Below are 23,205 nucleotides of genomic sequence, written 5' to 3' on the forward strand. Positions count from 1 at the left end.
TAATATTTTATGTCCATTCGCAAAAACAATAATTAAAATGGTTACTGATGTTTCTCATCGAATAAAACTGAGATGATTATGTTAAAGAGTGTAATATATGCCAAAAAACTTTTTCCCCCAAAAAACTAATGTATAAATCTCATACAAACAACCAAATAGATTTACACCATAGAAGCAACTCCAGTTGCATCCTGGTGCACCATGCATCCACTTCTCTATCTCCTGTGTAGCATCCAACACAAACCATCATTTCAATATACTCAAATGAGTAAGTCTTTTGTGAGATTATCTCACGGGTCTATATTCATGAGACGAGGCGACTCGATCCATAAATATCATGAAAAATAGTATATTTGTCATTTAAAAAAAAAACAATAATTTTTTTCATGATTTGGATCGTGTGGGAGATCTGTCTCATAAAATTGACATGTGATATGCTCTCACGAGGATTTTTGTGTAGTTAAATTATGGTCTACCGAAGTTCAACTCTTGCATCTACATTGATTCATGCGGCACCGTGTATTGCTAATTCTCGTGTTCTTCGTGTTTTGACCGAAACAATCACTTCATCCAATTTAATTCACACGGCCTCTCCTTGGTTGCCTCGTCTGTCGATCGAAACTTCTTCTTATATAAATGATATTATATTATTAGATGCTAAAAATTTAAACTCTCGATTAAATCATTCACTTTGTTATCTTTAATCGATTAATGGAGAGTTTAAATTTTTAGCATCTAATAATAAAATATCTTTTATATAAAGTCGAGGAAATACATGAATTTCAGCCTTAAAATTTTGTTGGGGTTATGAACAAGCTCTTGTAATCGAAAAGGATTCTTTCACGTTAAAAAATAGATTATTTATATTTAATTTAGACTCTCTCTGTTGAAAAATTCTGATTTCGTGATCTTGTTCAAAAATATAGTATAGATATAACAAACCCTCGGAATTCTTGCACAAAGATTATTGAATTTTAAAATATTGCACAAAAGATATAGTGAACCTCGTATGTATTATTAAATATTCGTCTTTAGATACATGGTTCTTGAAACTTATGTACTTACACAAATTTGGTGCCTCGATCACAACCACATTGTATGCAGGATTGGAGCCACCCCGAAGGTTGAGATGAGATATGTCCAGTCTTAGTTATATTTTTTGTTAGTATGTATAGTGTATAGGTAATTTTTTTTTTTTTTTTTTTGAACGGAGTGTATAGGTAATTTTAGTTCATTTAAATATTTGGTTCAGCCTATAAAATATTTATTGTGAGTAACTCAGCTCACTAACCCTTCTACAAATTAAGTTCTACTTTGTCTTGTGCATAGAAGATCAAACTTTACCTATAAACATGTACATTCCGATCTCTGACAACTTATGAGAAAATGTTTTATTTCAATTTCTGACATTGTCGATATAATTTAATTTTTTAAGCGATTTTTTTATGCAGATCCTTGAAATATAATATAGATTTATGGGTTTTGCTCAAATCTGTTCAAGCACAAGAAAATGAGAAGTCCATTCAGTATGTCTTCGTCACTGCAATTGGCTTTTATTATTTTGTTGATTAATTATTTTGACACGTTTTTATGGTTAGATAGTTTTTTGTCGATTTCTTGAAAAATATAATGTTAAGTATTTATAGAATATCGATATTCAACTTATAATGTAGATTTGGTTAAATATATTTTTGATTTCATTTATAAAAATTCATTCATAAATGATAATTTTTTCACTTTTTATTTTCTTCACTTTGTTCACTCGAATTTTTTTTTTCCTACATCGTTCCCAATAAAGATGCTGCAATTTTTCAAAAGTCTTAAAACTTAACTATTATGTTTGTAATTTTAAAAAAAAAAACATTTATCTACCCAGGTCGATTATCCAGTAGTTATCCATATTTTCTTTTTTCTTTATTTTTTCAATATAAATCGAAAAAATAGAGAGTGGGCGAAAAGCTCAAGTCACAGTATTGTAAAACTGAATAAATAATATAAAAAAATATGTTTATATAGTTAGGATAAACACAAAAAGATTAAAATGACTAATCTACCCTTGATAGCTAACAATAATATATTGTAACATCCCCTCTCAAACTCACGATGCTACAGCTAAAAGCATTCAGAGTTTGTCAGACAAAAAACGGAAGCGCGAAGCGGAATGTGACTTGATAAACATATCAACTATTTATATATATATATAAATATCTTAAGATGAAAGAAAATTATATATATGTAATCAATTAAAAACAAATTATTTCAAACTAAAAATATTATCTATTTTAAATAATTATTAATTCAAAGAAATCAATAAAAATAATAGGTTATAACTAAACAAACAAAATCCGAAAAAATTTATAAAAATCTTGAAAAAAATCTACATGAGTCCAGTGATTTTCTATTGAATTCAATAAAAATCTACAAAAATATGTCATTTAAAAAAGTTATTAAATCTCTAATTTGAATACACCTTACTGTCTTTACTTAATAAAACTGATTCATTTATATCTTCTCACAAGGATTTTACATATCTTGTTTTGTTATCAGGTTGAGATATGCCTTGTACATTCGTATTTGAGTTACGAATTAATTGAGATTAAGTATGACATGTCAATGTGTTAATATAATATATTTATTGAGTTATTACTCATTGAATTTGTAAATTATTTGTAAAATAGTATTTCTTTTATAAGATGGACGATGTCGACTATGATCATATTTACGATAATAAGTAATAATTTTAAAATAATAAATGATTTTTTTCATAAATGACTCAAATAAGATATTTTTCTCATTAAATTAACTCGTGAGATCGCATCACAAAACTTTTCGTATTTGTAAGATTAACCTTTTGCTCACCATTACTTCATTAATGTTTTACCTAGTTACCATTTCATGCATCATTACTTCATTAATGTTTTATTTATTTAGGTTATATATGAGTTTGAATTGTTAATTTACTTAGTTACAATTTTACTCACCGTTACTTCATTAATGTTTTATTTATTCATTTATTATTATGTGACTTTTCAATCTTCTGATCTAAAGATTGATATTGAAAATAAAAATAATTTTATTTGATTATTTTAGTTGAATGGACGACAAATATTACAAACACATTAATATGATACTTTATTTTATTTTAATTTCATAAATTGTGATATTTAATTAATTTCTTAATACACATATCAAACTTTAGAAAATGTCATTCTTTATGATACTTTTCCAATGAAAATGGACATTGAGACCATGTAGATTATATATGCTCTTTTGCAAATTTTTCTAATATTTTATTTGCAATATAATTTATTATTTTGATTTATTTCAATTTTATTCATATAAAAAGAAATTAATGATAAATTAAAAAGAATGAAATTTACTTTATACTTTTGTATTAAATTTATGAGATAATCTTTATAATTTTTTTTAATTAAAATAATCCTTATAATAAATATGAAATATAATGCTAATTTATTATCATTTGTTAGAAATTAAATTTTCTATATATGATATTTTTAAACTGAATGTTACGTATATATATTTTACCACACATATTTATTTAATTGATATTATTTTAAAATTTTATTTAACATGAAATTATTAATCATCAATATTAATTTTCAAATGATCTATTATGATATAAATTAACTATGTATAATATATATTTTAAAAAATGAGAAAGTTAAACAAAATTCGCAATAAGTTAAAAGTTAGCAAAAACAAAATTGATATTTAACTTAATAACAAGTTTAGGAGTTTTATTTTAACATCGTTATGATAATTTAGTTAATTAAGAGAATTTTATTTGACAATCGCTATATGCACTTCATTTAAAAATATTGTGATTTTGGTTTTAGTAATATTCATTATTCTATTAATTTTATTTTTATTGTTTTCCATTGTGAATAATATTTACATGAAATATATCTTTGTTAATTTGATAGAGCTATCATTATGTTGTAATCACACGAATTGAAAAATGTTATATAAATAAATGAATATATTTGATTTATCGTCATCATGTATTTTTATTTATTGTGTTTTGATATATTTAGATTAATAAATACTTATAAACAAGATGTTATTCAAACGATTTTAAAAATTATCTAAATCTTTGTTTTTTATTATTGGTCACCTACTTGCATCGCACGTGATCATTCCTAGTACCTATAAATATATGAGTTTCATTTGTGAGCTTACTATTATGACCTATTGTTTTGCATTTTGACATAGTTGGTGTGGTTAAAATTTATGTCTTGTACATTTATTTTTTGTTCATGTGTTTGTTATATTCGTTTTTTATATTCTTGTGACCTTTAATATTACCTTTGTATTCAATTTTTTATTCACATGTTTATTATATTCTTGTGACATTTAGTATTACCTTTTTTATTCATTTTTCACTTGTTTTATCATTCTTCTTCTTCTTTTTTATTGTTTTCTCCATGTTTTTCTTTTTCTTCTTTGCGACATTCGTTTTTTATTATTTTCACTTTTTTTTTTCACTTTGTGTCATTTGTTTTTTAGTAATTGTCCATGTTAAGTTAAGTAATACTTGTGTATTCTTTTTTCACTTGTTTTATCATTCTTCTTCGTTTTTTTAATTGTTTTCTTCATGCTTTTCTTTTTCTTCTTCGCGACATTCGTTTTTTTATTATTTTCACCTTGTTTTTCCTCTTTGTGACATTTGTTTTTTAGTCATTGTCCATGTTACGCTAATAGGATTTAATTCATTTTAGTAGTTATCATTCAATTGTATTTATGTTGCCAAAAATTGATGTGTTGGGTGCATTAATTGTCCCTGCTTGGTAGAGCGATCGAACCGTGGTGCTTGAGCTGCTGTGTGGTTTAAAAGATTTGAGTTGCACCATTACCACCAGCTATAGCTTTTGGTAAAGCGGCAAGTGCTCGGTCCTACAATTGGTATCAGAGCCAAGGTCACAGGTTCGATTCCCATTGATTGCAAGTAGTGCAATTATTGGGAGGGAGATTGTTGGATGCAATAATTGTCCCTGCTTGGTAGAGCAATCGAACCGTGGTGCTTGAGCTGCTGTGCGGTTTAAAAGATTTGAATCGCACCATTACCACCAGCTATAGCTTTTGGTAAAGCGGTAAGCACTCGATCCTACATGATGTCTTGTGGTATTTATTTTTGGTTCATGTGTTTATTATATTCTTGTGACATTTAGTATCACCTTTTGTGTATTTCATTTAAGTACATTGTGATTTGGGCATTGGTAAAATCCATTATTCTATTAATTTATGTTTATTGTTTTACTTTATGAATGATATTAGGATGAAAAAATCTTTTCTGGTTTGATAGAGTTGTTATTATGTCATAATTAGGTTGATTGAAAAGTTTGTCATATGAACAAGTGAACATATATGTTTATGGTCATGATGTTATTTCATCTATTGTGTTTTGATCTGTTTAGATTGACAAATACTCTTAAACATGATGTTGGTCAAACAATTTTAAACAATATCTAAATTTCGTAATTATGTTTTCATTGTTAAACCAACCACGTGCAACGCACATGTACTTTTCTAGTATAAAATCCGTTGTCTTTTAGCGTTTTTCTTGTAGTGTTTTATCATACCAGTCTTTAGATTATCAATTTATATGTTAATTTTCATAAAAATACGAGAACTCACATAATCTAATAATATTAAAATAAGAAAAGAAACATTCTTGATATATCTAATTATCCAAATTATCGAAAATTAAAAAACAAGTAATGGATTAACCTTGTTGGGAAATTATCCCGAAGCGATGCCGACCACGATGATAATAGTACCCAAAAATGCGGAATAAAATAATCAACAAGAACACAAAGATTTACGTGGTTCACCCAATATAGGCTACGTCCACGGAGCACTGCAACTTTTATAACTGGAAGAAATATTACAACAAGTGTATACACCAATACACTCTATTTCTCACTCCCAAACCCCAAGTATACCGAGAAAATAATTTCTCTAACTCACACAAGAGAATTCACGCACTCAAGAAAAAAATACACTAATTTTTTCTATGCACCCTCTTTTTATCTAAGCTGAAAAGCTTTTGATTTTGGGATACTAAAAGCAAACAAGGAAGACTCAATTTATAACAAAATTCTTAAGCCAACTTTGAAAGAATCACGATGTGGGATTTGATTTCGGAATATTTAATTCAGTGTGGGCCCCACCTCATTAAAAACTCACCTAACAATTCTCCCACTTGAAGACTTGATTTCAATCATGTCTTCACACCATCAGTGCATCAGCTCATACCTCCTTTGTTAGTCCAGGAGACAAACTGAAGTCAAACACAACTTCAGTTTTTCAATGATAACAGCCTTCGTGAGCATATCAGCTGGATTCTTGCTTCCAGGAATCTTCTCAAGCTTCAAGACTCCATTCATCCGATCTCTAAGGATCCCCATTCCAAGGATTTGTTTTGCAGCACCCAAATTCTTCAAAGCAAATTCCTTTGATAACACTTTCCTAAGTTTATCAATCTCTTCCAGACAAGCTCCTACTATCAACATGTCATCTACATATATCAGTAGTATGATATAATAACCATCAAGCTTCACATAACAATAGTGATCAGCCTGATATCTCAGAAAACCATCATTGTAATTTTAAAAAAAAAACATTTATCTACCCAGGTCGATTATCCAGTAGTTATCCATATTTTCTTTTTTCTTTATTTTTTCAATATAAATCGAAAAAATAGAGAGTGGGCGAAAAGCTCAAGTCACAGTATTGTAAAACTGAATAAATAATATAAAAAAATATGTTTATATAGTTAGGATAAACACAAAAAGATTAAAATGACTAATCTACCCTTGATAGCTAACAATAATATATTGTAACATCCCCTCTCAAACTCACGATGCTACAGCTAAAAGCATTCAGAGTTTGTCAGACAAAAAACGGAAGCGCGAAGCGGAATGTGACTTGATAAACATATCAACTATTTATATATATATATAAATATCTTAAGATGAAAGAAAATTATATATATGTAATCAATTAAAAACAAATTATTTCAAACTAAAAATATTATCTATTTTAAATAATTATTAATTCAAAGAAATCAATAAAAATAATAGGTTATAACTAAACAAACAAAATCCGAAAAAATTTATAAAAATCTTGAAAAAAATCTACATGAGTCCAGTGATTTTCTATTGAATTCAATAAAAATCTACAAAAATATGTCATTTAAAAAAGTTATTAAATCTCTAATTTGAATACACCTTACTGTCTTTACTTAATAAAACTGATTCATTTATATCTTCTCACAAGGATTTTACATATCTTGTTTTGTTATCAGGTTGAGATATGCCTTGTACATTCGTATTTGAGTTACGAATTAATTGAGATTAAGTATGACATGTCAATGTGTTAATATAATATATTTATTGAGTTATTACTCATTGAATTTGTAAATTATTTGTAAAATAGTATTTCTTTTATAAGATGGACGATGTCGACTATGATCATATTTACGATAATAAGTAATAATTTTAAAATAATAAATGATTTTTTTCATAAATGACTCAAATAAGATATTTTTCTCATTAAATTAACTCGTGAGATCGCATCACAAAACTTTTCGTATTTGTAAGATTAACCTTTTGCTCACCATTACTTCATTAATGTTTTACCTAGTTACCATTTCATGCATCATTACTTCATTAATGTTTTATTTATTTAGGTTATATATGAGTTTGAATTGTTAATTTACTTAGTTACAATTTTACTCACCGTTACTTCATTAATGTTTTATTTATTCATTTATTATTATGTGACTTTTCAATCTTCTGATCTAAAGATTGATATTGAAAATAAAAATAATTTTATTTGATTATTTTAGTTGAATGGACGACAAATATTACAAACACATTAATATGATACTTTATTTTATTTTAATTTCATAAATTGTGATATTTAATTAATTTCTTAATACACATATCAAACTTTAGAAAATGTCATTCTTTATGATACTTTTCCAATGAAAATGGACATTGAGACCATGTAGATTATATATGCTCTTTTGCAAATTTTTCTAATATTTTATTTGCAATATAATTTATTATTTTGATTTATTTCAATTTTATTCATATAAAAAGAAATTAATGATAAATTAAAAAGAATGAAATTTACTTTATACTTTTGTATTAAATTTATGAGATAATCTTTATAATTTTTTTTAATTAAAATAATCCTTATAATAAATATGAAATATAATGCTAATTTATTATCATTTGTTAGAAATTAAATTTTCTATATATGATATTTTTAAACTGAATGTTACGTATATATATTTTACCACACATATTTATTTAATTGATATTATTTTAAAATTTTATTTAACATGAAATTATTAATCATCAATATTAATTTTCAAATGATCTATTATGATATAAATTAACTATGTATAATATATATTTTAAAAAATGAGAAAGTTAAACAAAATTCGCAATAAGTTAAAAGTTAGCAAAAACAAAATTGATATTTAACTTAATAACAAGTTTAGGAGTTTTATTTTAACATCGTTATGATAATTTAGTTAATTAAGAGAATTTTATTTGACAATCGCTATATGCACTTCATTTAAAAATATTGTGATTTTGGTTTTAGTAATATTCATTATTCTATTAATTTTATTTTTATTGTTTTCCATTGTGAATAATATTTACATGAAATATATCTTTGTTAATTTGATAGAGCTATCATTATGTTGTAATCACACGAATTGAAAAATGTTATATAAATAAATGAATATATTTGATTTATCGTCATCATGTATTTTTATTTATTGTGTTTTGATATATTTAGATTAATAAATACTTATAAACAAGATGTTATTCAAACGATTTTAAAAATTATCTAAATCTTTGTTTTTTATTATTGGTCACCTACTTGCATCGCACGTGATCATTCCTAGTACCTATAAATATATGAGTTTCATTTGTGAGCTTACTATTATGACCTATTGTTTTGCATTTTGACATAGTTGGTGTGGTTAAAATTTATGTCTTGTACATTTATTTTTTGTTCATGTGTTTGTTATATTCGTTTTTTATATTCTTGTGACCTTTAATATTACCTTTGTATTCAATTTTTTATTCACATGTTTATTATATTCTTGTGACATTTAGTATTACCTTTTTTATTCATTTTTCACTTGTTTTATCATTCTTCTTCTTCTTTTTTATTGTTTTCTCCATGTTTTTCTTTTTCTTCTTTGCGACATTCGTTTTTTATTATTTTCACTTTTTTTTTTCACTTTGTGTCATTTGTTTTTTAGTAATTGTCCATGTTAAGTTAAGTAATACTTGTGTATTCTTTTTTCACTTGTTTTATCATTCTTCTTCGTTTTTTTAATTGTTTTCTTCATGCTTTTCTTTTTCTTCTTCGCGACATTCGTTTTTTTATTATTTTCACCTTGTTTTTCCTCTTTGTGACATTTGTTTTTTAGTCATTGTCCATGTTACGCTAATAGGATTTAATTCATTTTAGTAGTTATCATTCAATTGTATTTATGTTGCCAAAAATTGATGTGTTGGGTGCATTAATTGTCCCTGCTTGGTAGAGCGATCGAACCGTGGTGCTTGAGCTGCTGTGTGGTTTAAAAGATTTGAGTTGCACCATTACCACCAGCTATAGCTTTTGGTAAAGCGGCAAGTGCTCGGTCCTACAATTGGTATCAGAGCCAAGGTCACAGGTTCGATTCCCATTGATTGCAAGTAGTGCAATTATTGGGAGGGAGATTGTTGGATGCAATAATTGTCCCTGCTTGGTAGAGCAATCGAACCGTGGTGCTTGAGCTGCTGTGCGGTTTAAAAGATTTGAATCGCACCATTACCACCAGCTATAGCTTTTGGTAAAGCGGTAAGCACTCGATCCTACATGATGTCTTGTGGTATTTATTTTTGGTTCATGTGTTTATTATATTCTTGTGACATTTAGTATCACCTTTTGTGTATTTCATTTAAGTACATTGTGATTTGGGCATTGGTAAAATCCATTATTCTATTAATTTATGTTTATTGTTTTACTTTATGAATGATATTAGGATGAAAAAATCTTTTCTGGTTTGATAGAGTTGTTATTATGTCATAATTAGGTTGATTGAAAAGTTTGTCATATGAACAAGTGAACATATATGTTTATGGTCATGATGTTATTTCATCTATTGTGTTTTGATCTGTTTAGATTGACAAATACTCTTAAACATGATGTTGGTCAAACAATTTTAAACAATATCTAAATTTCGTAATTATGTTTTCATTGTTAAACCAACCACGTGCAACGCACATGTACTTTTCTAGTATAAAATCCGTTGTCTTTTAGCGTTTTTCTTGTAGTGTTTTATCATACCAGTCTTTAGATTATCAATTTATATGTTAATTTTCATAAAAATACGAGAACTCACATAATCTAATAATATTAAAATAAGAAAAGAAACATTCTTGATATATCTAATTATCCAAATTATCGAAAATTAAAAAACAAGTAATGGATTAACCTTGTTGGGAAATTATCCCGAAGCGATGCCGACCACGATGATAATAGTACCCAAAAATGCGGAATAAAATAATCAACAAGAACACAAAGATTTACGTGGTTCACCCAATATAGGCTACGTCCACGGAGCACTGCAACTTTTATAACTGGAAGAAATATTACAACAAGTGTATACACCAATACACTCTATTTCTCACTCCCAAACCCCAAGTATACCGAGAAAATAATTTCTCTAACTCACACAAGAGAATTCACGCACTCAAGAAAAAAATACACTAATTTTTTCTATGCACCCTCTTTTTATCTAAGCTGAAAAGCTTTTGATTTTGGGATACTAAAAGCAAACAAGGAAGACTCAATTTATAACAAAATTCTTAAGCCAACTTTGAAAGAATCACGATGTGGGATTTGATTTCGGAATATTTAATTCAGTGTGGGCCCCACCTCATTAAAAACTCACCTAACAATTCTCCCACTTGAAGACTTGATTTCAATCATGTCTTCACACCATCAGTGCATCAGCTCATACCTCCTTTGTTAGTCCAGGAGACAAACTGAAGTCAAACACAACTTCAGTTTTTCAATGATAACAGCCTTCGTGAGCATATCAGCTGGATTCTTGCTTCCAGGAATCTTCTCAAGCTTCAAGACTCCATTCATCCGATCTCTAAGGATCCCCATTCCAAGGATTTGTTTTGCAGCACCCAAATTCTTCAAAGCAAATTCCTTTGATAACACTTTCCTAAGTTTATCAATCTCTTCCAGACAAGCTCCTACTATCAACATGTCATCTACATATATCAGTAGTATGATATAATAACCATCAAGCTTCACATAACAATAGTGATCAGCCTGATATCTCAGAAAACCATCATTATTCATTACACTATCAAACTTCTTGTACCACTGTCTTGGAGCTTGTTGGAGACCATACAAGCTCTTCAGAAGTTTGCACACCATTTTCTCTTTCCCTCGTACTTCAAATCTCTGTGATTGATTCATTTCTTCATCTAGCTCACCAAGAAGAAATGTCAGCTTTACATCTAACTGTTCCAGATGTAAATCTTCATTTACCATCAATCCAAGTACAGTCCTGATAGTAGTTAACTTTACCACCAGAGAGAAAATATCAGTGTAACCAATGACTTCCTTTTCACCTTTTACAACAAGTATTTCTTTGTACCGCTTGCTACCGTCATGTTCTAACCGGTACTCTCACTTGCTATGTAAAACCTTTTACCTTCAGGAAGTTCTGACAACTCCCACATGTGATTGGATGACAGTGAATTCATCACATCTTCCATGGCTAACTCCCACTGTTTCAAGGTCTCATAACATCCGATTTATTTTTCATAAAACAAACCCAAAATTTCATGCTCGAATCGTCAACAGTAGTGCCATAATATCTTGAGTGATCTCTGAGGGATGTCACAGGAGATGGTCCACATACATCAGTATATACCAGCACAAAATCCACCGATTTCGGTTCTCTAACCTCTTTTGAAAAGCTCACCTTTTTATGCTTTCCAAAGATACAGCTTTCATGTAGTTGGTGTTCAACAGTCTTTAATTCTGGTAGCTTTCCTTTTGACACCAACATCTTCATTCCCTTCTCACTCGTATCCCCAAGCCTACTATGCCATAGACTTGAATTAGCTCCAGCATCCACAGCCGCTAATTTATTTCTCAAACTGGAAGTCATATAAAGTGTTCCAGTTTTCTTTCCTCAAGCAACAATCATGGCTCCCTTTTTCACTTTCCAAGAACCATCACCAAAGGTCACCTTATGACCTTCGTCGTCAAATTGTCCCACTGAAATCAGATTGTGTGTCAACTTTGGTACATGTCTTACTTTGTTGATTTTTCAGACAGATCCATTTGTCATCTTCATCTGGATATCACCCATACCAATTATTTCCAAAGGTTTTTCATCTGCCAGGAAAACTTTTCCGTAATCTCCCGCAATGTAATTATCGAATACATCACGATTACCAGTGGTATGAAACGAAGCTCCCGAGTCCATAACCCAAGAATCAACCGGGCTTTCCATGGATAATAATAGAGCATCATGTACCTCCTCAGTAACAACATTAGCGTTGTTCTTTGTTGATTTGCAATTCCTTTTTCAAGTGACCAGTCTCACCAGAGCTCCAGCACTTCACATTCTTTTCAAATGTGTTATTGTCTTTTTCATTTCTTGACTTGGATCTACCATGCCATTGGTTAAAACTCTTTTCGCCACTCCTGCCCCTTCCTCTATTCTCGAGATTTAGAGCAGAACTTGATGATGTTCCTTCACCAGAATCCATCTTGCGAACTTCCTCGGCAAGAATTTGATCTCTGACATCATTGAATTGTAGCTTTCTTTTTCCAACAGAGTTGCTAACCGCCGCCCGCATTGGTTCCCAATTGTCTGGTAAAGACGCCAAAAGAATAAGTGCCTGAATCTCATCATCAAATTTAATTTTAACCGATGTTAGCTGTGAGACAATCGTGTTGAATTCATTGATGTGATTAGCCACCGATAGCATCTTCTCTCATCTTCAAGTTAAATAACTTCTTCATGAGATGTACTTTATTATTTACCGATGGCTTTTCGTACATGTCCGACAAAATAGACATCATCTCTTCCGTTGTTTTTGCCTCCGCCACGTTATGTGCCACGTTCTTCGTTATGGTCAATCGTATTACACCTAACACTTGTCGGTCAAGAAGCTTACAGTCATCATCCTCCATCTTTTCCGGCTTCTTTCCTGATAGAGGTTGATGCAACTTCTTGCTATACAGATAATCTCTAATCTGTAACCGCCAGAACGAAAAATCTATTTCGTCGAACTTGCTGATTCCCGGTCCCGATCCATCATCTCCGGCCATCACTTCTCTAGCCTTAGCAAAAAATCTAAAAAATCTTTTCTGATGTGGAAGATCAGACAAAGCTGCAACCACAGAGCATACTCAGAATTCTTAAGAACTTTCACAACAAGGCTCTGATACCAGTTGTTGGGAAATTACCCCGAAGCGATGCCGACCACGATGATAATAGTACCCAAAAATACGGAATAAAATAATCAACAAGAACACAAAGATTTACGTGGTTCACCCAATATAGGCTATGTCCACGGAGCACTACAACTTTTATAACTGGAAGAAATATTACAACAAGGCCGCGTTTGGTTCGGATGATTAGCCGGGATAGATTATTTTATCCTACCTAGTCAGATGTTTGGTACGCGTGATTATTTAACCAAGTCAATCCCTCCTATGAATGATTATGTTATATTAGGTAGGTTAAAATAATACCTCCTCACCTCCTAGGATTATTTATCCAACTCTTAATACCTCATATTTTTCCAATTTTACCCTTCTCTTATATTCAAACTCACCACCACTTCCTGCCACCGAACGCCGCCGCCGGCAGACAGCCGACGTACCGCCGGCCGAGCCCCGGCCGACCGCCGCCGTCGGCGCCGGTCGAAATTTCCGGCCGGCCGTTTCTGGCCGCCGCCTCCCGCCTGCCGTTTCCGACCGCCGTCCGCCGTCGCCACTATTGCCGTCGCCGCCATCGCCGCCGCCGCCGCGAAGGGGAAGGGCAATTTTGTCTTTTCATCAAAAAATTCAAAATTATCCTACACTTAAAAATCTTACCAAACATAATATTATTTTACACCATATATTACAATCCTACCACAATCATTTTCTTTATCATTTACATACTAATCATTAGTTTATCATATCCTTTCAACCAAACGCAGCCCAAGTGTATACACCAATACACTCTATTTCTCACTCCCAAATCCCGAGTATACCGAGAAAATAATTTCTCTAACTCACACAAGAGAATTCACGCACTCAAGAAAAAAATACACTCTTTTTTTCTATGCACTCTCTTTTTATCTAAGCTGAAAAGTTTTTGATTTTGGGATACTAAAAGCAAACAAGGAAGACTCAATTTATAACAAAATTCTTAAGCCAACTTTGAAAGAATCTGATTTTTATTGCGAGTGGATCGGCGTGGGGTGAACAAAAATGAAAGTAAACGATTTAAATTTTTTTAATGGTAAGACTTTCAAAAAATCGATAGGTTCTATATCTTTTTACCTATTTTTCCGTGAAAATAGCATTAATTGTCACCTTTTCTTCTTTTATATAATTGGTATGGGTAAAAAGTCGCATATGACTCCAATTTCATTTTTTCTTTACAAGAGGGATATTGCATGTAGTGTTTCTGTTGGAATTATGAATCGGGTAGGTCTCTTATGAGACGGTCTCACGAATCTTTATATGTGAGACGGGTCAACCCCAACGATATGCAAAATAAAAAGTAATACTCTTAGCATAAAAAGTAATAATTTTTCATGGATGGCCTAAATAAGAGATCTGTCTCACAAAATACGACTCATGAGTCTGTCTCATACAAATTTTTGTCTTATGAATGTTGTTTGAATTGGTATGGTTAAAAAGTCGCATATGACTCCATATTCATTTTTTCTTTACAAGAGAGATATTACATGTAGTGTTTCTGTTGGAATTATGAATGTTATTTTTCACAAAACTTAGGGGGGTGTATTCAATATAGGAGATGTATTGACTTTTAATTAATTTTGTAGATTTTAAAAGTCTAGATGTATTTATTCAACATTGACTTTTAAAAACTCTATAAAAGTCTATATGTATTCAAATTTTCCATAGACTTTTAATAACTTCATGGAATTCATTAACATACAAACATTAAAGCCTAAGATACAACTATAAATTGTAAAAAATTGTATTTGGTTCAATCCCAAGATTTGGATGTACGTAGTTTCAACCTAACAATGAACAAAGTAATCTAGCAGTTAATGTATCAGAAGCATTTAAATGTTCGAGCATACGACAATATAGTTCCTAATCAAGTATCGCAATAGGTATTTGATAATACAAACACCAAGCAGATGAAACAATGGCTCACACACTACAATCAGGTGTGCTAGTGTTCCATTTGTTGAGGAAAAATTAATCCGGTGACACGGGGTGGTGGATGTCACCCTTGAGAAGCACTGTTTCATCATCCACCAATATGTCCACAATTTCGGTACCCTATCGACATTCAAATCCTCATTTTGTATCCTTCTCAAAGATTCAAGCACGTCTCCCATCGAGGGCCTCATATCCCTCTCTTGTTGTAAGCATCGAAAAGCCAATTCTGAGACCACTGTGACCATCCTCCTCACCTTACTATTTGTATCGAATCCAAGACTTGTGTCCACCAACTCGTTCAAGTTACAATTTTGAATCTTGTTGATAGCCATGTTGGCCAAGTTGATATCCTGGCGGTGTCTGTTGGTATCCACGGCTTGTAAAGAAGATATAAGCTCGATCAGCATCACTCCAAAGCTATAGACATCGCTCTTTTCATTAAGTTGGTAGCATTGGTAGTACTCAGGGTCGACATAGCCAGGCGTTCCTTGTGGGGCGGTAGACACGTGAGTTACATCAGCAGGGAACAATCTTGACAACCCGAAATCAGCAACTTTTACATTGAAATCGTTATCTAGAAGGACGTTGTTGGTTTTCACATCTCGATGAATGATGTCTGATCTGTGGAGATAAGCGAGTGCATCTGCAGTTTCAATAGCAATTTTCAACCGAATCTGCCAAGAAAGTAGCCCTGATTTGGAACGATTTCCATGCAGATGATCGGCCACTGTTCCATTCGGTATATATTCATATACCAACAATAGGTCCCGACTTCGCTTCGACGTGCATCCATAGAGCACCACAAGGTTTTGGTGCCTTAACTTAGTTAAAATCTCAACTTCGTTCATGAACTGATCGACACGCTTCACATTGTTCTCATATAAACGTTTGACTGCAACAGCACGACCATCTGGTAACTTCCCTGTTTAACAAAAAATGAGCTCTTATATGTGATAAAGATAGGATAAATTTCCATTTCACAAAAGGGATGTGTGCTTATACCATAATATACGGTACCAAAACCTCCATCTCCAAGTTCCCTGGAGGGATCAAAATTATCCGTGGCTTCTTCAAGTTCCGCATAGCTGAAGAGATAGGCACCAAAGTACGTGCTGCCCCCTCGGGCTTCGGATTTTGATGTTGGATATGAAGGGATGCTTTTGATGAAACTTGTTGAACTTGGAGTTGAGAGACCCTTGCTTGACGGGGGAGTGCTGATTTCTTTGCTAATATTTTGGGCAGATTTGGCTGTGATACGGTTTTTTCTCTTCTGTTTATAGTGGAAAATTAACCATCCAACGATTATACCAGCAAGTGCTGCACCACCTAGAGGTGGACCTGGACAGCAATACAATATGATTCAAGACAAGTGCATGCCGTGACAGAAACGGAATTTGTTTTATTGAATGATAATCTTACCAATTTTCAATTTTGTGTCACTATTTCCTGAAACTGCAATTCCAAATTTTTTGGTCAATATGGTATGTGAGAGCATTCAAACCAGAAGAAATTGGTGATGATATAAACAAAAGAACATAAAGAAATTAAGAATTGAACAATCATTGCTACCAAGGAAAATTGTTGTATCCACTGATTGATGAAGTTGTTTAGAGTTGTCTCCACATGGAACATGATCTTCCATAAAAATAAAAACAGAGTCCCAGTACCTTTTCCATTTCCATTTCCAGAGCTATTGCAAGAAAGAGGATAAGTTCCATTACTGCAATAGCAAGCGAAAGATTCTGAACCTTGATTAGACCCACACACTCCACCCGATTCCTCACAACGCTGGCAGTTGCTATTATTCGCCGACCACTGTATCCAAAACCCGCTTGCCAGGGCATCTAGTATAGCAGCTATGGGCGAGAATGCAGCTAAAGTGCTGGCCGCAATTTGGTTCACTGGAACGAAAATATTACTAGAACAACCTATAAAGCTTCTTAAAAAAACAGCTTGTTCAGTAGTCCAGACCATATTCCAGGGGTACGGCCCGCAGGAAAAATTATTATACACCGGGATTTGCTGCTGAAGTTGAGGAGGAGGCGGAGGCTGAGACCCGATCATGGTGCATCCGTAATTCAGAGTGATGTTCTGATCATTATAATTCGAAGAAAAACTGAAAAGATCCAAATTTAAGGTGGTGTTGCGGAGGGGTTCTGGGCAAATGCTGTTCCTTAAGTCTTCTCTCGCTACTTTGAGGTTATAAGTATTGTTATCGATATTCAATACCCTATAGGATATTGACTTGATGGTGATCAGGGGAACGCCTGTCTGGCAGTCGAGTTCGAAGCCTGGATATCCGCAAGACACCGGCCGATCTTGTCCATAGAAGGGATATTTTATATCTCCGAGATTGGCGCATCGAAATGGCTGGCTGCACGTTTCATACGCATCGGGTTGACAGATACAGTCCTTGATTTGTGGCAGTACGAGAATTACAAGGATCCAGCAGAAGGATTCTTGGCTGAGTTTTGGGTTCATCATTTTCGCTGGTTTTTTGGTCGACGGGAAGGGATCATGGCGAGATTTTCACATCAGACAAAATTCGATAAAAAGATAGTTCGGTTGAATGCGTTGTTTGGTATAATAATGAAGTTGTCCTTAACGCTGTGTTGCCGAGAGTGGGAATTGACAAATGCTGCCATTTTGCAGTAGTTTTTCAACTACATAGAAACTTCTGTTTGGGAAAAAAAAGGAGTGGCTGAGTCATTCAATGGAAAAAGCATTATATATTATTTTTAAATTTGACTGAAATTTCTCAAAAGCTAGCAAAAGCAGAATTCAGGGTTTGGTCAAAATCCACCACCTTGCGATCAGGTTGCTTTCTTATTCTTGTTATTTTCTTAAATGCCATTTAATGACTCGATATTTTTCCATTTCAGACTGGAAAGAAGGAAAAAGCCATTTCTACAACTAATGGAATTCAATGGGATTAATAGTGTTCAAACTATAAGATAACTTATAAACTTGGAATTCGTTGATATTTAACAACATACATATTATTTGGAAAGATGGATCGCCTGAGAATTATGTGATTTTTAACAGAGAGTTTCTGAAGTTTGCTCTCCCCAAGGATATTGGCATTCACGTCAAGAAACAGAGCAACTATATAATTTATCAGAGATTAATCACAGTTGTTAGGTAGAAAGCCAACCATCAAGACCAAAAGGAACTAACTTCCGAATTCAAAAAGGAGAGGGTACGTTATGATATGGGGGAACTATGCAGTTGCATGGACGTCGAGCACCTAAAGGACCACCGTCCTCGTGTGCAAAAGGCAGGGAACAAAGCAACAAGCCAACAAACACGTATCAGTCTACCAGATCAGCGGGAGGTCCATGTAACCCACCACAAAACACGGCGTTGGTTGCGGGGTTCAATACAGACCTAGCTCCGGTTGCTGTTGAAGCATGATTACACGCATGACCAGAGTCCCATGGTTGATCCATGGATGGTTCATGCATGAGCTAAATTTGGCAACAAAGCACTTCTGTAAGATGACTCACTAATAAAATGCTCAACTCGAGCTTGCTTTCAAAAGCTAATCCTCCATATGAGCTTGCACTTGAACACAAAATCTTTTGAAGCTAGGAACATACTTCCATGAGTTTGTGGCTCAAACAATCCCACTCCACCAATTGCTTCAACAATTTAATGTACTTGAACTCGTTGACTTTGATTTGATACTGATTTTGAGATAGGATCGTTCCCGATGTGCACATCCATGTATGATGAACTCAAATATCGAAATTTTTCCAAAACAACTAATAAGCCATTGGCACTAGTTGATTCTTACCACAATTCTTATGGATTGATAACACAAACCAAAAAAATTAAAGATTTCATACAGATAGATCAAGTTGTTAGATGACTAACAATGCCATGCTGTTTGATCTCCAAAGCCTCTGAACAAATCTTCCCCATCATATGATAGAAAGACAAGAGATCATATAGCTGCTCCATAGACATTTTCCCCATCAAATTTCTTGCCAAATTCTCCTTTTCTTCTCTCAAATTCAGTCTCTCCAAGTAGAAAGATCCATTCCTTATTGTTGCACCCATCTGCTTTAATCTTGCCTCTTGTTGCAGACTCAGAGCCGTATTCACCTGCAAATAAAAAATTTCACAGAAAAAGGTTAATCGTGTCAAAAATATGTTACAGAAACTACAACGAAATATCACTCCAAGCTGTTTACTAAGATTAGTCATGTAAATATGTATATAATAACAGCAATGTGATACCTCTAGAAACTCTGTTCCGGCCTTAAGGTCTGATTCTTTTATAGATTTCGTGCCATGGCCACATTTACTCATGTTTCTTGCAACCGAAAAGCTTTTAACTATAATCTTTCTGTTATTCTCCATTTCTCCATTAAGCTTCAACGACTTTGGGAAGCTTGTCGAACTAATGAGTCTTTTCTGATAGGCAACAGCTGCTCTTACAAATTCCTGAAACAATTCAAAAAGCATATTTTCATTACTTTGAAGACACACAAATGGACTATACATAAAACAGAGTTTATACATGTTGAATTTGCATCAAATGGTCACCTTATAGGCAAAAGGGCACCCGGGGTAATCAAATTCATCGGAATCCAGCCTCCTCATCCTCTCTGGATGAAATTGAATCCCCATTATGAACTTTCCCTCTCCAGGATTATAAGCATCCTGATCGTAAAACCCTTCGATCAAACCGTCTGGTGCAAATGCCATCGGCACAAATCTTGGAGCCAATTTCTTGACCCCTTGATGATGATAACTATTAACCAAAACCCCCCTTTCCCCATCCTCAAAAGAATCACTAAACCATTTATCCAAAGGCGTATTCTCTACAATCGTAACCGGATGCCGATGCCCATCATAATTAGTATAATCCATGTGCACTATCCTCTGCTTTTCTGGAACATTTTTTGTCAATTCTTTTCCAATATCTCGATAAAGGGTACCCTCACAAGCCACATTTAGGATTTGGGAACCTCTGCATATTCCCAAATAAGGGATGTTTCTTTCTAAACAAAGTTTTGCCAGTCTCAGTTCAATAGAGTCCTTCTCTTTGTCTATGGCAGTGTCACTGGCATGCAACCTGCGAATTTCTTCTAATTCCTCTGCTGACAAATTCGAAGTTTCGGATTCGTAATGGGACGGATCAACGTCTTCCCCTTCGCAAAGAAGAACTCCATGAATCGGCTCGAAACTCTCTAGCAACATGTGAATTCCGGGTACCCGTGGAACTATAACCGGCACCGCACCATAATTTACAATCAGATCGAGATGATATTCACCTGCAATTCATTTGAAAAATTATTCGAAACACCCTATAAATCATGAACTTTTCTGAAATTGGTACATTAATCCTCTCTCAATCATATACATCAATTTGACAAATTTTCAACAAAAAAAATCTAATAAACATCACAAGAAGATACTTCCCAGATCACAAAATTCATAAACACAGCACTGGCTTTGAAATTCATGTTCTTTTTTAACCCTTTTGCATGAAATCTCGAAGTTGATGAATTTAATTAAATACTATAACATATTACCAGAACAAAAGAAACAGAACCATAAAACACGACGATATAAAATGTTTCGTACCTACGAAATCCACAAACTTGTTCTTTCGAACGCAACGCCTGGAAACAATAAGAACACGAGGCAAGACTACGGACAGATCAGCGGCCATTCAAAATCCCACAAATTCTAATTAACAGTTGCAAAATTTCAGAAAGAAATTTCTTCTTTTTCTGAAAGATTTCTTGTATACGAGACTGGATTTTCTACGTTGTAAACTGGATGAAGCAGGTCTAGGCGCCGCGTACGGTATATATAATCTCGGAAATAATATAGGAATTTTTTTTATTAAATTAATATAGGTTTTAACTAGGGTTGGCAAGTACATAAAATAGAAATATAATAATATTGCCCACGTGTTTATTTCGATTCATGCATGATTCCACGTCGGATAGACTGGTCAGACTCGAGGCATCTGCTGACCTGGCAGGGTTAAGTTTTTAGAAGAATTTATCTAAAAAGGTTATATTTAGGAAAAATATTATTAATTACAATCTGGTGGAGGTCTTATCCAGTTATTGCTTTGCTTGCATGAATTTGGACAGTTTCTCTATTTTGATTGGTTTTATTTTGTTGGCAAAATTCAATTTTTATTGGGTTTTTATAATATACAAATATAAATTTGGTTTTGGTCTTTAGATTTCTAAAACCACATTGGGCCATATAATTTTTGAATCGAGCATAATCAAAACCTATCATCAAGAAAATTCTGATTCTCAAATAAAAAACTTGATTTTGTGCAAAAATTTAACCAGTAATTACATCAAAGAGAATTCAATTGGAATTATGGCAAATTTAAAGATCAGGCCAACAATATCCCCCAAAAAAATTCAAATTAAAATAACATTAATAAATTTTAAAAAAAAAACACTTAAAAGCTTTCATATTATACATCTAAATGAACTTAAGACCGTAACCAATAGTAAAAACTTGTGTGAGATGGTCTCACGGATCGTATTTTATAAGACAGATTTCTTACTTGGGTCATCCATGGAAAAATATTACTTTTTATGCTAAGAGTATTACTTTTTATTGTGAATATCGGTAAAGTTGACACTTCTCACAGATAAAAATGTGTGAGACCTTCTCACACGAGACCTATTCGTAACCAATTGAGTGAAGTGACATAACATTTCTATCTTAAGAGTGAAATGATTTCAACCCACAGAAAAAGGAAAAGCCAAAAATCTATCGGATTTGAATATATTTTAATTTATGCTATCTATATTATGTACTATACTAGAAATAAATTGCCTAATTTAGCTTAGATGATTTTTCTACCTTACATGTTTGAGTGATATTTTTTGGGTAATCAAGTTTTATTTGGATTTATAAATAAGGCAATTTCTTTTGTGGCCTATATTGAAATATTATTACTAAAGACATTTTTATTTCGTGGCTCATTTTGAATTATTGGTATTCTAAAAAAATCAGCAAAAACACCTGGGGGATTCTACTTGGTTACAATTTTATGTTAATATAATTTAATATTATTGCACCATTGAGACTGGAACCCGATTTACCCAACATCAGTCGACAATTTCTATCATCAATAGAAGTCGTATTCAATCAAAAACAAAATTGAACTTGAGTTTATTCAAAATTTGTTGACAAGTTTGGGATTGTCAGAATCGGAAACTGTTTAATTTGGACCACGGAAAATATTATTTCAATATTTGATTTTTTTTTTTTGTTTCATTTCTTTTTCTGAAATAGGTATTTTTTGTTTTTTTAAGCTTAATGATAAATATGGTTTTTTATTGTGGTGATGTGCTGCTTAGATAAACTCTCATGGTGTGTTTGGTTTGGGTGATAAGGTGGGTTTATTTTTTTTAACCCACATTATCCCTTGTTTGATACGCGTGATTATTTAACCAAGTCAATACCTCCTATGAATGATTATGTTATATTAGGTGGTTTAAAATAATACCTCCTCACCCTCTAGGATTATTTATCCAACTCTTAATCCTTCCTATTTTTCCAATTTTACCCTTCTCCTATATCCAAACTCACCACCACTTCCCGCCACGACCGCCGCCACCGCCCACCGACCGCCGCCGCCGTCGGCTGACCGTCGCCTCCGGCCGACAACCGCCGCCGAATGCCGACCGATCGCCGTCGGCCGACGCCGGACCACCGACCGATAACTTC

The 23,205-nt window shown here is 32.7% G+C and overlaps 2 protein-coding genes across 2 annotated transcripts; both read right to left on the reverse strand.

Moving 5' to 3' along the window:
- Window positions 1–15,351: 15,351 nt before the first annotated feature.
- LOC142549622 (LEAF RUST 10 DISEASE-RESISTANCE LOCUS RECEPTOR-LIKE PROTEIN KINASE-like 1.2) lies at window positions 15,352–18,168 on the reverse strand. Its single transcript, XM_075658670.1, is given in 5 exon segments — window positions 15,352–15,597; window positions 15,600–16,405; window positions 16,486–16,821; window positions 16,903–16,935; window positions 17,151–18,168. Coding segments are annotated over 5 exon segments (2,070 nt in total). The 5' UTR covers window positions 17,968–18,168; the 3' UTR covers window positions 15,352–15,519.
- A 1,042-nt stretch (window positions 18,169–19,210) lies between these two features.
- On the reverse strand, window positions 19,211–21,268 carry LOC142549623 (putative glutamine amidotransferase GAT1_2.1). Its single transcript, XM_075658671.1, has 4 exons — window positions 21,079–21,268; window positions 20,035–20,765; window positions 19,726–19,932; window positions 19,211–19,590 (listed from the first exon to the last, which is right to left on the reverse strand). Exons 1-4 carry the CDS (start codon window positions 21,164–21,166, stop codon window positions 19,339–19,341), a joined length of 1,278 nt encoding a protein of 425 aa, XP_075514786.1. The 5' UTR covers window positions 21,167–21,268; the 3' UTR covers window positions 19,211–19,338.
- Between the last annotated feature and the right edge of the window lie 1,937 nt (window positions 21,269–23,205).

The sequence above is a fragment of the Primulina tabacum genome, chromosome 6, assembly GCF_025594145.1.
Source record: "Primulina tabacum isolate GXHZ01 chromosome 6, ASM2559414v2, whole genome shotgun sequence".
Classification (NCBI taxonomy): Eukaryota; Viridiplantae; Streptophyta; class Magnoliopsida; order Lamiales; family Gesneriaceae; genus Primulina; species Primulina tabacum.